Source organism: Camelus bactrianus, chromosome 35 (assembly GCF_048773025.1).
Source record: "Camelus bactrianus isolate YW-2024 breed Bactrian camel chromosome 35, ASM4877302v1, whole genome shotgun sequence".
In the NCBI taxonomy this organism is placed as follows: Eukaryota; Metazoa; Chordata; class Mammalia; order Artiodactyla; family Camelidae; genus Camelus; species Camelus bactrianus.
This window is the reverse complement of record NC_133573.1, coordinates 18,518,030-18,534,619: the sequence shown is the minus strand read 5'-3', so window position 1 is coordinate 18,534,619 and position 16,590 is coordinate 18,518,030. Positions and strand designations below refer to the sequence as shown.

General features: G+C 39.5%; 2 protein-coding genes and 1 pseudogene across 5 annotated transcripts in view; 1 reads left to right on the top strand and 2 right to left on the bottom strand.

Moving 5' to 3' along the window:
- The window catches only part of YME1L1 (YME1 like 1 ATPase), a 32,331-nt gene extending 22,396 nt beyond the window's left edge, over positions 1-9,935 (bottom strand). The window contains exons 1-3 of the mRNA XM_010967941.3: positions 9,725-9,935; positions 4,977-5,108; positions 1,559-1,721 (exon numbers count right to left, since the gene is read on the bottom strand). Coding sequence (XP_010966243.1) covers positions 1,559-1,721; positions 4,977-5,108; positions 9,725-9,757 — 328 coding nt within the window. The 5' untranslated portion in view covers positions 9,758-9,935. The remainder of the gene's footprint in view (positions 1-1,558; positions 1,722-4,976; positions 5,109-9,724) is intronic.
- An 805-nt stretch (positions 9,936-10,740) lies between these two features.
- Positions 10,741-16,590, top strand: part of MASTL (microtubule associated serine/threonine kinase like) — a 31,842-nt gene continuing 25,992 nt past the window's right edge. For 2 of the 4 annotated variants that reach the window (XM_010967939.3, XM_045505000.2), the window contains exons 1-2: positions 10,741-11,041; positions 15,286-15,423. In XM_010967939.3, coding sequence (XP_010966241.2) covers positions 10,859-11,041; positions 15,286-15,423 — 321 coding nt within the window. In that variant the 5' untranslated portion in view covers positions 10,741-10,858. The remainder of the gene's footprint in view (positions 11,042-15,285; positions 15,424-16,590) is intronic. The other 2 variants (XM_010967938.3, XM_045504999.2) reach the window with 2 other exon arrangements.
- On the bottom strand, positions 13,041-13,718 carry LOC105079255 (large ribosomal subunit protein eL20 pseudogene; annotated as a pseudogene).

Sequence of the window (16,590 nt, the reverse complement as noted above, 5' to 3'; positions counted from 1 at the left end):
GCCCCATCCTACTTAACCTCCATGATCCCAGGGAATTGGAGGCAACAACAATAGAAATTTGTTCTCATCCATCCCTGTATCTCAGTTAGAATTCAGGGATTTTTTTAAGAACTCTTACAATCAAGTCAAGAAACCGTTTCCTAATACCTCTGCCTGCCTAAGCCAAGAAAACACAGCTGGTAGTTAGTGGAACATCTTAAAAGGAAACAAAATACATAGACTAGACAAGCGATAGTAATAATAACAATATTACAAAACAGGGGGAGGGTATAGCTCAAGTGGCAGAGCACATGCTTATTAGCATGTGTGAGGTCCTGGGTTCAATCCCCGGTACCTCCTCTAAAAATGAATAGACCTAATTACCTCTCCCCAGCAAAAGAAAAAAAAAAATACTATAAAATGGTGATAATGACAAAAAATTTATTCTGCTGATCACTTACTGTGGGCCAAGTACTTTGCGTAGATTACTACATTTGATCCTCTAAAGAGAGATAAGGAGGTATACCTCACACTTCGTATGAGAAAACTGATTTAATATAAATAACCCAGTCACTCAGCGCCAGGACTGAGTGTGGTCCTAGTCTGCTCCTCACTCTTAACCACTAAAGCCTTAGGGCTTCTCTCAGGAAGTAGGCAGTAGAGCACAAAAAAACAATAAAACAGAAGCAGATTTTTAGTCCAACCCTCTAAACTCAAAAACTTCACTTTTTCTTACTTTTGAATTCTTTATTCATCCTATAGCTCTTATATAAAATAAAGGTAAGAGAAGAACAAAGGATTAGTAAATGATTTAAGTTGATGTGAAGTACAGCTTCAAATCAAACCTTCCTTACAAAACTGTTCAAACCTGTTCTTTTGTTTCAGGGCTTTTATCGCTTGTATTGATTTTTTTAAGTCTGTTCTGCCATCAACAAGTATTTTGATAAGCTCTAACATTCATTGTTTAAGTATCATGAAGTCGACATTCCTTTCAATAAAATGCCCACTTATTATAAGACACATATAAGAAAATACATAAACATTCTATAAAAGAAGGGACCACAGCTGTTTCTTTAATGTATTCTCAGAGGTCAGTATGTTACTTGGAATCTAAAAAATATTTGTCACATACAGTTAAAACAACAACATTCCACTATTCCAAACAATACATAGTATGCTGTGTTGGGTTCTGGAACAGAAAAAGAACCCTAGTGGAAAAAACTAGTGATTTGGAGAAATTAAGTTTTATTTGGTAAAACCTAAATAAAGTCTATAATTTAGTTAAAAGCATTTTACCAATGTTAATTTCCTAGTTTGGACAAATGTACCATGGTTATGTAGCAAGTTAACATCAGAGGAAGAGAGGTGAAGGGTATATAGGAACTCTTTGTACTATCCTTGTAACTTTTCTGTAAAACTAAAAACATCCCAGTGAAAAGTTACTCTTTAAAAAAAAGAGAGAAAAAACAATTCAGGAAAGAATTTGGCACATAGAAAATGTTAGTAAGTGGTACCTATTTAATTATTAATAGTACTAAAATGGCTTAGTTTTGTTGGAACACAAAATATATTAACTTACCATATTTATTTTCAAAGAAGGACTGTGCAGAAATATGAGATGTATGCCAATTGGAAGAAAAGTTTTTGCCTTTATGAAATCCGGGAAGTAGACTGTCAACCAGTTGATCAATCTGTCCAATTTTTAATTCAGATAATCCAAGGTCCCTTAAATTAAGTATAGGCTGTAAAAGATTAAAACAACTAAGTTAGCATTATTATCAAGATATTTAACTTAAAGAATACTTATGAATTGAAACAATGTGAATTTTTAAAATCTAAAAAATGTACTGAATCTCCCTTTCTTTCAAATATTTAAAAAGTAAACTGGTGCAAATATTCTTCTAGATCTAGTTTTACTGAGGTCAGTCATGTAAGGTTTGATAAAGGTTAAAAAAATCATATTCCCAATATTATCACCAGTCCATGGAGCTTTAAAAGTCTCTTTCAGTCCCAAAAGACCAGAAACAAAAGCCCCTTCAATAAAGAATTGCTGAGATTCTCATTTGAACTGAGAGGTTCTATACGTTACCCATTTCTAACGTCTAATCAGGAGGGAAATTGGACAAAGTAAAAGATGTGTGAAAACTAGTCAAGAAAATACACTCACCTTAAAAAAAAGTTCTACAGTAACTAGAAATAGGAGAGGGGTGAGCTATCGTCTTGTCCAAACGAACCGACAGGGAGACACTAAGGACAAGTAACAACTTCAAGCCCTGAAAAGCTAAATCTTCAAGTAGGGAGAACAAAGATAAACAGAACAAGTAAAACATCAATTTCTTAGGACTGATGTAGTTAGATCCATGGATTACACAGCTCTGGGTGAGCTCCAGGAGTTTGTCAGTTATTAGCTTTGTGACAGGTCATTCATATTCTTAGAATCCCTTTCCTCATTAGTAAAATGACGATAAAATATACCCTGCCTATTTCACAACAAGATAGTATGGCTCAATGGGAGAGATCATGCTTTGCTCAACTACATATCCTAACGTGTAAAGTAAGAAAGTTAAAGACAGGATGAAATACTTAAAAGTGCTTAAGGTACTAAAACTATACCATATAAAGCACATTATTATAATGAAAACAGGACTATAATACTCAAGAGCTACAAAGATAAAAGGTATCTTTTTAAAATGGGGAAACCAAAACGTCTATTTACAATACAAGGACTTGAAAAGGGAAACGTAGATTTTAACTAAGACAGAAAATTATTCCCCTTACTTAGTGAGCATTGGGTTGTAGGAACATAAAGAGAAATAAGGTTCATATGAACGTGGTAATTATCATACAACATGGTAAACTGCTATTACAGAGATATTAAAAAAAATGTAAGAGAATACAGAACAACTAATTTTCTAAGTCAGATAAGGCTTCACTGAAGTGACACCTAATTCACAAAATGATGGGGGGCAGAAACCTTGGGGAAGAGGGCAACCAAAAAGTAATCCAAGGGCCTGGGATGCAGTAAAAAGTTTAGTGATGGAAGAAAGGACTAGAAAGATGGGCTATGGCCAGATTGTGAAGAGCCTTATTTGAACTTAATTTTATAGCTAACATCATCAGTTTTGTTTTATAGGAAGAAAATAGATGATAAAGATGACAAGCTGGAGGAGAGAAGGCTGATGAAACAAGAAAATAACAGTATGAATCTCAATTGAGCCCTGATTAAGAAGGATGCAAATACCAAGCCACAGACAACAGACATCAGAAGAAACTGGTAAAGTATATGGATTGTGAGGGAAAAGGGTTCTGGATGATGTGCTGGTTATCGATTCAGCTCTTAGCTCCTCCTTATCTTTTTTGTTGGCTCCATGAATGTGGATCCGGGCCCTTTAAATATTTTTCCTTTGTTGATCAGAATGACATTAAGCGGTCAGTAGAGGGCACTGGAGAGACACTGTAGGAGGAGTCTTTGCTCCCGGTTCAGGCTGGTAAATCCCCAGTTTTTTCAGCATCTGGCTATGGCCACTGGTGCAGCTTCTCTAAAGCCTGGCTCCTACAGTGCACAGTGGCCAGCAGTGCCCAGCAGCTTTTCCAATAAGACTCCGCCCCAGGAACAGCTTTCCCTCGTACTCCAGGGGGCAGATTTCCATCAGGTTCAGCAGGCGTGACACCAGTGACTTCTCTGCCATTCAGCAAGCCAAGGCCACGGCCTCTCCAACAACCTCAGAACCTCAGCCCAGAATTGGAGAACTCTTCCTGGGATGCTCTCAGTCCTGGGAGGATTAGCTGCTCCTTAAATCTGTGAGTCCTATATATTTGAGTTTTCTTGAATTACTAGCCAGTCCCTACTTACTCCAATCCCCTGTGAGAACAGGGTTTTTTAAGTATTAGACTAAAAAATTATACTAATTTTTTATATTAAACTTTCACTGTTCAAATGACATGTATTATCATTAGGAAAGCTCTCTTAGACTATAATTTGGGAGAGTGGTGTCACAACAGAAGACAAGAATGGGGGGGAGGGTACAGCTCAGTGGTAGAGCATATGGTTAGCATGAACGAGGTCCTGGGTTCAATCTCCAGTACCTCTGTTTAAAAATTAAAAAAACAGTAAATAAACCTAATTAGCTCTCCCCAAAATTTAAAACAAGAAATTTTTTTTTAAAAGACAAGAATGGATTGCCTGTAGAAAGAGGCAACAGGAACTGGCAGATAGTATAAAAGGAAAGCATAAGATGATAAACACAAACTTTTCATCTAATTAAAATTGTATCCCAAGACTTAACCTCACAACCCGGCCCTCCACGACTCGTCCACCTCCACACCTCTACTGTCCTTTGCCATAGCCCCTGATACCAGGACTAAGTATGTCAGCTATCTTGGGTTAAAGAGGCTTTGGAGAAACTTAGCTAGAGATGATAATGTTTTCTATGAAAAATGTTTTCTGAGCTACAAGCAACTACCTTATTAGTAAATCTTGTAAACACAAAGTTCCTAGGTTGGGAATCCCCTATGTCCTTGGCCACAATGATTTCATAATTCTCTGAAAACTCAAAGTACAGTTTCATAGCATATACATTTCACTGTCAGGTCCCGCTGTTCTAATTGCTTAATTACACTGAAAGCTCCTTTAAGGCAGTAGATGGTAACTTCTTGCTATTTTATCTTCCCTGAGACTTGCGGGGCAGTCGTGGGTTCCCTGCTAGTGTTGGAGCAACACAAAAGAACACATAAATGGTATTACACAAGCAGTAATGTAGGAAGTGAACAGCAATACACTGCCACATGAAATTTTTTATAAATTAAATGTTAAAAAAAAAAGTTTCCACATGTACAACAAAGCCAGAATTAGATGTCTTTAATCATAAAGGAGAGGTTAAGCTGAAGACAGAAATCACCCTGTTAAAAATGTCTAAACACAGAAAGATATCTCAAGCATGTTTACAACATACTGAATCCAACAAGCTTTCTCACACATCCAGGGTAAAAGCTGTTACCTCACTGCTGGGAGCCTCATGCTCAGGAACCGCATCTCGATGCTGGTTTTGAGAAACTGATGCGCTGACAGAAATAGATGTACTTTTTGGTGAATGGAAGGCATTGATGAGATGACTCAGAGGAACTGTAACCTAAAAAAAGATGAAAGTTGAACATTAAGTATTGCTTTTCAAAATAAAAATACAAAAAAAGTCTTTTTATTGTCAGGATTTGGGATTGTAAAAAGTTTAACATACAGTGTATATCAAAACTATCCAGATTTATTGCTGGTAGAAAGAAAATTGACATATGCTTTCAGGACAGTACTGCTGTTATGTACAGCGAAAGTATTAAAACTACATACATTTCATTGTTCCAGCAATCAAACTTCTAGGGATTTTTCCAAGGAAATTATCTGGCAAGTAATAATCTATGCTTGCATATGCAGAGATGACAATTTTCATCAAAATCTTTTAAAACACTGTGGAAAGCTAGAAATGTCCAACAATAGGGGAGTGGCTAAACAAATGATACCACCACAAAAATGAAACATTTCACAGACATAAAAACCATAAGCACAGATTCAGAATTTTATACTTTTTAACTTCCCCACTGCGCCACCCTATTCTAAATCACAGGGATCCCTATGGATTTTTACAAAAGGTCCTAACTTCTCTCCCTAAATCTACTCCTTTAAAATCAGTCAGATCTCATCATTTCTCTGCTCAAAACCCTCCAAGGGCTTTCCTCACAATAAAAGCCAAAGTCCAAACAACTAGGACACAGAAACCCCTCCTTGGCTCCTTATCACCTCTCTGAATTGAACCACTACTATGTTCCCCTTCATTTTCTCTGCTCCTGCCAGCCTGGAACACACCTGGCAGGCCCTTCCTCACCTCAAGGACTTGGCCTTGCAGTTTACCCCCTCTTTTGTCCCATTAGTTACAAATTCTCGTACTCCCTTTAGTTCTTAACTCACAAGTCATCTTTTCATGAGTCTCTTCCTTACTCAGCCTATTTAAGATTTCAAAAACCCTCCCCTCAAAAATATCCTTTATTTCCTTTCTCTGCTTTATTTTCCCTTTTTGACATTTTCACTAAAACACTTTAAATATTTACTTATTTATCTTAGAGGTCTTATTTATCTAAATTTAGATTTATCTCAATTATCTATAAGTAATTTACATATTACTTATTTACTATCTGTCTCTCTCTCAACCAATTTTCTGATACCAACCAGTAATTGTTGGACACTAACTGGGTGTCCAACAATTCAATTCTGATAGTAATTACCAGACGTTAGCGCAGACGCCACAGGTATACAGCTCAGTCCCATTTCAGATGACAGTCACAAGTACCAAGACACTGACACTTCTGATCTACCAGCTATAAATCAGGGCTTCCCACAACCCCCAACCCCCATCAGGTTGGATAATTTGCTAGAACAGCTCACAGAACTAAGGAAGATATTTTATTTACATTTATTGGTCTATTAAAAAAGATGGAAATGAACAGCCAGATGAAGAAATATATAGGGCGAGGTCTAAAAGGATCCCAAGCACAGGCGCTCCCGTCCCCCCCAGATTCAGAGTGTACCACTCTCCTGCACTGCCAGCATCTGCACTGGATCCCCCAGTTCAAGAGTTTTCATGGAGCTCCATCTCCAGTCCAACTCTCCCTTCCCAGAGGCAGAGGTTTGGGGCTGAGAGCGCCCACCTTCTAATCACTAGGTCTTCCTGGTGACCAGTCCAGTTCTGAACTTTACTAGAACCTCCCCACCCTAAGTCACCTCATTAGCATACACCCAGGTGTGATCCAAAGAGGGACATTAAGAATAAAGACACACCTATCACACAGGAAATTTCAAGGGTTTCAGGAGCTCTGTGCCAAGAATTGGGAACAAAGACCAAATATTTTTAATTTATTATATACCACACTCTCTCACTGGAGCATAAGTTCCATGTGGCAAGGGAATTTTTTCCCCTCTATTTTATTATTTCTATTTTATTTATAAATTATTTAATATAAAACACTTCTACATAATACTTAACATAACTTACATATTTTATTGTTCTCAATCTTATCTTCTCTATTTCATTCAATAGTATAGCCCAGTGCAACAATAATGCACACAGCAGATGTGCATTAAAATTAAAAATAAACATTTGTTGAGTAAATGAATACATTAAAGATGTTCTTACTAAATGCCAGGTTTTGTACTATGTGCTTTACTTACATTATCTCATTTAATCCTCGTAACAGCTATAAACGTTAGTTACTATTATACTTCTATTCAACTGATGAAGACAAGAATTTAGATAGATTTAGTGCCATGTTCAAAGTCATTCAGCAAGAAAGTACTACAGGAGGAAGGATTCTAACCCAGATAATCTGAGTCCAGATTCCAGTTATAAATTCACAATATTGTTAAATGAAAGAAGTAGGCTGTAAAACTTTATGTAACATCTTTTTTTTTTTAAGTACACATAAACATACTCGTGTAGAGATCAAAACTATGAAAGAACTTACTCTAAAATGGGATCTCTTTGGGTAATGAAATTATGGGTGATTTTTATTTTCTTATTTATGTTTTTCTTTTCAGCATTTTGGGCAATGAATGTGTATTATTTTTAGAGTCAGAAAGAAACAAACTCAAAACTACAGGAATCAGTCCTACTGTATAGCACAGGGAACTATATTCAGTAGCTTGTAACAACCTATAATGAAAAATAATATGAAAAAAATATATATATATAACTGAATCTCTATGCTGTACACCAGAAACTAACACAACATTGTAAATCAACTCTATTTCAATTAAAAAAAAAAAACCACAGGAATCAAATTATTTTAAGATACATACATATTTTCTGCCTATACCTTTGAGAAGTTTTATTTTAATTAGTTATTTCTCTTCTCATTCCATAAAGAATTTAAATTGCCAAAAGATGGTAGATCTCTTTTCAATGAAAAGGTTGACCTTCTGTGTCACACAATTTAAATTCGAGTGTATTCAACCAATTAAGCAACCAGGAATTACAAATGTGTTTATCATCTTCCACAGCATAAAATGCATAAGGGACCAACAAGAGCCCAGTTAGGACTGCCTATAGTACACAAATTCCTTCACTGCCTCTACCAACATCACATATAACATATATTCAGCTAATGATATACACTTCTAAAACCGGGTCTTCTTGATAAAAACTTGATGATGTTCAGTTTTAAAAGATTTAATATTACGTTCAGCAGGCCAAGTAAGATTCTTTTTCAAACAATTGATAGGACTTCTCTAGACATTGTCATTTTGGTAAATAACACCTTCTTGTTAGCCAGCTGATTAAACCTGAAACACCTCTGTCCATCATCCCTCATGAAATTCTATTCTTTTTGTAAAATAAGTATCGTCCCCTTCTTTCCATAACCACCATCACCACTTAGCAGTGCATTATCCCTCTCTGGAATTAGCACAATAACATCCTTAACACCTGAAGACACTTCCACTCTTGTCCTCCCACACTCCACACAGCAAGAAGACAGAGTAATCTATTAAAAATATAAATCTTATCATGTTGCTCCTTAACATGCTTAAAACCTTTTAATGGTTCCCAACAAATTTAAAACAAAATCCAAAGTCCCTTATTATAAATCCCTGTATGATCAAACTCAAGTCTTCTCCCCAACCTCCTTTCTGTCATTGGCCCTTTAATCACCAGGCTCTAGCCACACTGGCCTTATTCTTGTTCCTCCAATCAGCTAGGCTGGTCTCTATCTCAGAACCTTCAGACACTATCTCCCTGGGATACCTGTTCACTTTTATTCACACTTCACTTGGCTAACTCCTATTCATGTTTTACTTCTTATCGTAAGATTCCACGTTTGCTTTGTTCACCTAGAACATTACTGACCACTTCATTTTCTATTAACCAACCCAGTACTAGCAAAAAAATCAAAACAAAAGGGAATGGAGCTTACACAAAGAGACATACCATATGCTTAAAGCAAGAAACTAGAGTGTCAAAAAATATTTTTAAAACTGAGTGTTTTCAAAAACTTTATTTGCAAAACTGTGAGGAACTCAAAACAAACCAAATTCAAAATATCATCAAAAAAGACCTTTAAATGAACTAAGACCAAAACACTGCCACAACTGATTACTCCTGAAACAAGAGAATTAAAAATAAAAACCCCTGGGATCTTTTTTCTTTGCCCTTTTGCTTTATCGAGTAAAAAATGGGGAGGAGGCTGAATCAAAATTTTAACTGCAAGCAGTCAATAATCTAAAAATACATATTAGTCACTTTTGGGCAAAAGAAAAAACGGTATAAGTTTATTCCAATTTTTTTTATCATGTTTGGATTAAATTCCATGTCAAAGAAAGAGTAGAGAATCGGGGCTGAATTACTAAAGTCTTTGAAAACGTGGAAGGATGGAAACGGAACATCATTTGCTCCCTTTATGTCTACGGCAAAGACGCTTCCCCTACCCGATCCCCACCCCCCACCCCAGAAAGTCCAGCGCTGAACAATGCTTGATGGATTCTCTAGCAAAAATTTCACGCAACCAAGTCGATAAGCCAAGGTCTCCTCTGCTTCATAGTCAGCACTTTACTCTCAGCGTTGCCCCCGATACCTTCTCAACCCCAGGACTCCAGCTGGGTTAATCGCTTCCCTCCTACGATCCCTTAAGAGAAACCGCCTCCAAGAAACGCAAATGGCAAACAGCCGCGAGCAAGAGGGGAGAAAAATGGACTGGATGCCGGACCGACCTGGGGCTGCACGGTGCTCGACAGGGAAAACATCTTCTCCGGGCCCTCAGCGACCTCACCCGCCTGCCGAAACTGTCCCTCTCGTTCACGGCCCGGCGGGGAGGCGCTAAGCCCTTTCTTCTCCTTCTTTTCTCTCTCCCGTCGCCCTCACTTTTCCTAGAAACGGAAAATGGCCTCCCCTTCCTACAGCTGCCGCAACGACAGCCAATCTGCCCCGGAAGGCAAGGCGCTAACGCAACAGTACTTCCGGGGCAGGTGAGGCCGCCACCCCGGCGGTGTGCGTCAGCCTGCCGTTTTTAACCCGGGCCTGCGTTTCTACAGCTGCCGCTGAGGCCCCCAAAGTCGTTCATGTTCACGTTGAGTAATGCACACCTGCCGGATCCCCAAAGCTCTTTGACTGTAGTTTTCTTTCTAAGGGGGAACGGCATCAACCCCGTTAAATCTTTCTCCAGCTTCATTATCACTCCTGTTTCGACTGGGCCTTGAGCTACGATAAGCTCTTTCGCTACAAATTCAGTGCTCTTTATCTTACCCTCAGTAAATCAAAAAATCCTCCTGTTTCAGATAGGCAAGTTACATTTTGTTAGAATGTCACATTGCAGGGCCAGTCGTGCGCTTCCTGCTCATCCAGTTTCTCCACATTCTACGATTTCACTGGCCATGGCTTTACCGGGCGGACCCGAACTGGTTTACATTTCTCCTGCGGATGGGAGGTCGCAAAGGAGTTTAAAATTTTTCTTTAAAGTGGGATGAGGGCAGGGTCTCATCAGCCTTGTTTGGAAGTCGGAAGAAAACTCTTCAAAGATTGGGATTCAAGCCCCGGTAGCCCCGTTTCCCGTCCGCCAAGAACTGTTTGTACCGCCCCGTGCCATTACAAACTCACCCTGGGAGAGTCTGTGGTTGGTTCAAGAGTTTCCCAGCGGCCCCGCCCACACGCCCATTAGCTTCTGCTAGACCACGGGGAGTGAGAGGGGCGGGGCCGCGCTGGGTTGGGCGCGGCGCGCGCGGCGACGGGGTGACGTCACGGCCGGCGTGCGGCGTGGGTGGAGCCTCACTTTGAACAGAGTTGCGGGAGTCGCGGCTCCGGAACGGGCGTTGGCGGCGGCTGCAACGTTGCCTCGCGACTGGCCCGCGATGAAGCCCTCCGCGGGCAGCGAGGAGAGTGGAGGAGGCGCGGCAACAGGGGAGTGTGTGAATAACATCCCGGTGCCACGACCTCCCTCCATTGAGGAGTTCACCATAGTGAAGCCCATTAGCCGTGGCGCCTTCGGGAAGGTGTATCTGGGGCAGAAAGGCAGCAGGTTGTACGCGGTGAAGGTAAGAGAGTAAAGAAAGCGAAGGAGGCCGGCACTTCGGCCCTCTTTCCTGTCCGCTGAATTGGGCAGGCCCCAGGGACTAGACCAGGTGCCTGTCTTGCTGAAGTCTCCGGAGCCCTGCGAGCTGAGTTCTCACCTGGGGTCACATCAGCCGGGGCAAGTCCCTGTCCCCCCTGCTCCGCCCTTCTGTTCTCACCGCGAAAGCTTAGAGACGACAGAACTTCTGAATCCTTTTTACTGATTTGGCCTTTACCAGGATTAAGGTTGAAACTTTAAATTTGAAGCAGTTATTTCCAAAAAGTGTCTTAATTCTATCAGTTTGATATAGATTCATTTCTTATATAATCAAGATGTAATTGACATATACTAGTTACAGGTGTACAACATAATCATTAAATATTTGTAAGGCGAAATGGTCGCCACCATAAGTCTAGTTAAGAACCATCACGTCACAGCTACGAATTTTTTAAATTTTATTTTTTTGGAGGGGGAAAGTAATTAGGTTTTTTATTTATGCTTTTAGAGGGAGTACTGGGGATTGAACCCAGGAGTTTGTGCATGCTAAGCATGCGCTCTACTACTTGAGCTATATACCCTTCCCCCCAATTTTTTTTCTTATGCTGAGAACTTTTAAGATCTCTCAGCGTCTTTCAATTGTACAATGCAGTATTGTTAAGTACAGCCTCCATGCTGTGATATCTTAACTTCTGACCTCTATAGCCAAAAGAACTCATTAAAGAAACCCCACTTTTCTCTTCAGACTTTTCATTATAAATCTAGAATGTCCTTTTATTTAAAGACTAAGCTGAAATATGTCCTTTAAAAAAATCACTCCTTTATCCTTGCAGGAGTATGTTCAGTGTATTCAAAGTCATTTCTCGCTACTCTTGATCCTCATCCACTCCCCAGGTTTCAGGCTACTCACGTTTCACCGCTGAGTGAACGTGATATATCTGAGTGCCGATGAAATTTCGACTTCATTTTGGACATTGCTATGTGAATATCTAGCAGTCACATGAAAATTGTGCTTGCCTAACTCTGAACAATCCTCTCCACCTAACCACCTCCTTTATTCCCTCTCTCCACGTAATAACATCATCCTCATCCCTGCCATTCAGACTAGAAACTTGAGTCATTTAAACTTTCCTCTGATTCATCTGTATAGCCTGTCTCTCAGCCAGTCCTGCCAATTGTCTCATATTCACCCCTTCCATTCCATTCCCAGGTCTGCCCAAGTACAGGACTTCATTTTTTTCTCCCCTTCTTTCTTTCTTTCAAAAAGTACAATTCATTTCAATGGAAATGAACTATGAAAAATGTCATCAAGAGATGAATTGTCACAGCCCAGGAACAAGAAATCCTGTCTGAATATGCCTAGAAATTATTTACCCAAAGAAATAATCCATTGAATGAAGAGGTTAATCAGAAAATCTTCAATGTAGAGTGGAAGAAGTATGTCTACACATCTCTCAAGTCATTCTTCCTATAAGAACTGAGGCTGTGGGTTGAGACAACCTGGAGTCTCAGATGGGCGACATGATGCTGCCAGTAGTGTTCAGCAGCATCATTCCCAGTATCCATAATACTGCCATCTTCATTTTGTAGCTCTAGCAGTAAGGGGAAGATCCAGGTGCCAGAGTACACCTGGAGTTTCCAAGTCATCTTCTGAAGAAGAAGGGCAAGAATTATTACAGGGGCTTTCTTCTGGTTTGTTCACCCCTCTACCTGGGCACTTAGAACAGGGCTTTACACAATAAGCCCTCAATAAATGTTTGTTTCATTAAAAAAAGTATAATTCAGTGGGGTGGTTTTTTTTGTTGAAGGATAGTTGATTTATAATGCTGTGTTACTTTCTGGTGTACAGCATAGTGATTCAGTTATACATATATATTCTTTTTTTTTTTTTTTGTAAATATATTCCTTTTCTTTTTTGTTTTTGTTTTTGTTTTGTTTCCACAAAGAGTTTATTTGGGTAGAAGGGGGACAGGAAGGCCCTGCATCTAAAAGAAGGTGTTGAGCCTCCTGGTGATGAAGCGTGGCTTTTGCTGGCGACGCAGGACCGGGTAGGGCAGCAGGAACTTGAGCTTGGAGTGGTGGAATTGCTTGACCGCTGGTCGGCAGCACTTGCTGGCTGCAATCTCCTCTACCTTATCTGGATGGAGTGGCAGGCGCGGTGCCGGGCGCCCACGTGTCTGTAGCACTGAGTGACGGCGCCTGCTGTGGTCAGGTCCCGGTACTCCCGGTACATGTTGTGGGTGCCGCTGCCGGAGTCATAGCGCAGCCAGGTGCCGAAGTTCTTCACCCCCAGGGGAGATTTCTCGAACACCTGTCCACAGTAGACAGTCTCCCCGGAAGACTTCATTTTTTTCAGCTGAGACACAAAGTACCAGAAGCGGGACTTGGCAACAACATGATTAGACGCAAAGATTCACATGCGATAGAGAGGCGGTGTGCGGCCTGTGGGGGTGGGCAGGCAGCACCCCACCACCTTGTACTCTCGCAGTGTGCCGGGAGCCTTCGTGGCGCTCTGACTGCACTCGCCGCCACCCACGAAAAGCTATTCCTTTTCACTATAGGTTATTATAATTCAGTTTTTAGTAAATTAAGGATTGGGTAGCTATGATCACATTCCACATTTAGAACATTTCCATTACCCTGAAACGACCTCTCTTGCCCATCTGCAGTGTCCCCCTTAACACCCCCAGCCCAAGATAACTATCAATCTACTTTCTATCGCTGTAGGTTTGCCTTTTCTGGACGTGGCATATACATGGAATCATGCAATATATGGTCTTTTGCATCTGGCTGTTTTCACTTGAGGTGATGCTTTTGAGGTTCATCAGGACTTTATTTCCATACCTAGTCTATTAGAATAGGCCCCTAATTGGAATAACTGTTACATTCCTTAGACTGTGACATGCAAGCTAAAGTCCAAACTCCTTAGAAAAGCAGTCATGCTCCAAGTTCTGGCCCTAAACTTCTATTGTATCTTCCACATTTGCTATGTTCTAGCCATTCCAGACAGTTGGCTAGTCCCTGAATGCTGTGTATTGTCTTGCCTCTGAGCTTACGTTTATGCTGGTTCCCTCCTAAGTGCTTTTCTCCCACCAGTCTCTGCTCTTCTCCATCTGTGTTAATTATGTATTAAGGTTCATCCTAGTCCCCTTTCATTCCTATCCTGACCTTTCAGACCCATGCTATTGAGATGAACTCTTCCTTGTTTCTTATGTTACCAAGTTTTTTTGCTTTTCCTTCAACTGTACTAATCAGTCATTGTCAGTTATTGAAATGAGAACACCGATTCAGTTTCTTTCTTTTTTTTTTTTTTTTGAATCAGTATTTGTGAGAAGCCTCTTTTTGTGTAGAATCTGGAATACAGTGGTAAACAAAACAAACTTGCCCTCACAGAGCTTCCAGTCTAGTGGAATGATAGGTGAAATCACATTATCAACTGGTTTTGTCAGTTTCCCCCATTTTTCTTATGGAAAGGCCATGAGGCTGGAATTTACAGTGTATTAATGATTTTATTAAATTCTCTAATGAATCTTTGGAAGAAGCATGCCTTTCTTTCCTTTGTAACCTTCCTGAGAATCGATCTTAATATTAGTAGCTCTTCAGTTTAATGCTCCAACTTTAATGTAGATTATAATTTTGCTTCCATACCAATTACCTTGAGACCTAAAAGGAGTAATTAGTTATTTTCTGTAACACACCATCTGAGACTATTAAGTTTCAGTAGTTCTAACCATTTTTAAGAATTTTTTTCCCAAGCACACAGACTTAAATTCTTCCTCTTTCTGATTCTACCTCCATCCATCAAAGAATCAGAAATTTTAAGAAAAGTATTAGCTACTATTTCTCTATGCCAACTTCCTGATTATCTGGGGGTTTATTAGGAACATTACTATCTTTTGACTTAGTAGTAAGAACAGCAGAACAGAATTTTTTTTCCCTACTAATAGGAAGGGTAGTCAGGGAGCATTTATTTACATCTTTTTTCCTTCTCAAAAGGGATGTGATAGTTTTGCCATTGGATACCAAGATAAGCAGTTCTATGTTAAAGTTTTGTTTTGTTTTGCCATATTACTGTTTTTCTGGCAGTTCCCTGCTGGCAATGTGAGGTCCAAACAACATCTATATGTTGTCTCTCTCTGGTTGTTTTCATGATGGCAGCTTTGAAAACCTGAGAACACTTTGTGATGAAAAAAATAAAATAGATGTCTGTTGTTATGTTATGTATTACAGGTTGTCAAAAAAGCAGACATGATCAACAAAAATATGACTCATCAAGTCCAAGCAGAGAGGGACGCTCTGGCCCTAAGCAAAAGTCCTTTCATTGTCCATTTGTACTATTCACTGCAGTCAGCAAACAATGTCTACTTGGTGAGTAAATAACTTGACATTTTTTGTTTTTCATTCAGGAATCACTGAACCTGGTGGCTTAAGAATTACAGTCTTTGGGTTCAGAATACCTGGCTTTGAATTCCAGCTCTTACTTGCTTTATGACCATAGCCAAGTTACCTTCCATGTTATATTAGTTAGGGTGCTCCAGAGAAAAAGAACAATGGGTGTGTGTAGATGGAGGGGGATTTATTTTAGACGTGATGGAGGGTAGCTTTTACTGGACGTCTAACGATTTAGATGTTAATCTCACCTAAAAAAATACATTCACAACAACATTTAGATTGGTGTTTGACCAAATATCTGCCTACCATGGTTTACCCAAGTTGACACATAACATGAAACGATCACACCTCAGTTTCCTCATCTGCAAAAAGGAGATAATAATAGTACTTACCTCAGAGTTTGTTAGGAGATTTCAATAGTCTGATATAAAGTGGAACAGTGTGTGGTGCATAGTGCTAAAAATATTTGCTAAGTAAAGGACACATAAATAGAAATACTATATAAAGTTTGGTGTATAGTAAGGAAAGATATTAGGAAGTGGTAGATTTTGGGTATATGGATTTAGAGAGTTGCTTGCTTTTCATTTAAAGCATCACCTTACACTATTCTAATGAGACATTTGTGGGGAGCAGGAAGGGGTGAGGATGGCAGGTGTTTTGACTTCAAGTTCCAGAAGCTCTTCCGACTTCAGAGATGGTCTATGGATTAAATGTCTGGTAACTCCAAAAGCTTCTGTTCAGTATAAACAAACAGAACAGTTGACTTTACATCTTTTAAGCCAGTAGTTGGCAAACTGGCCCACAGGCCAAATCTGGCCCACTGTTTTCTGTACAGCCTGTGAACTAAGAATAGTTGTTTTTTGTTTTTAGTTTTTTGTTTTGCGTTGTTAAAATGTTGGAAAAATCGAAAGGAGAATGACATTTTGTGATAGGTGAAAATTACATGAAATTTGAATTTCAGTGAGTAAATAAAGTTTTATTGGAACACAGCCACCTCCCTTTGTTGACATATTATCTATGGCTGGTCTTGTGCTGCAACAGAAGGGTGAAGTAGTTACACAGACCAAATGGCTCTCAAAGCCTAAATACTTACTACCTGGCTCTTTACAGAAAAAGAAGATAACATTCTTATATGTCATTTCC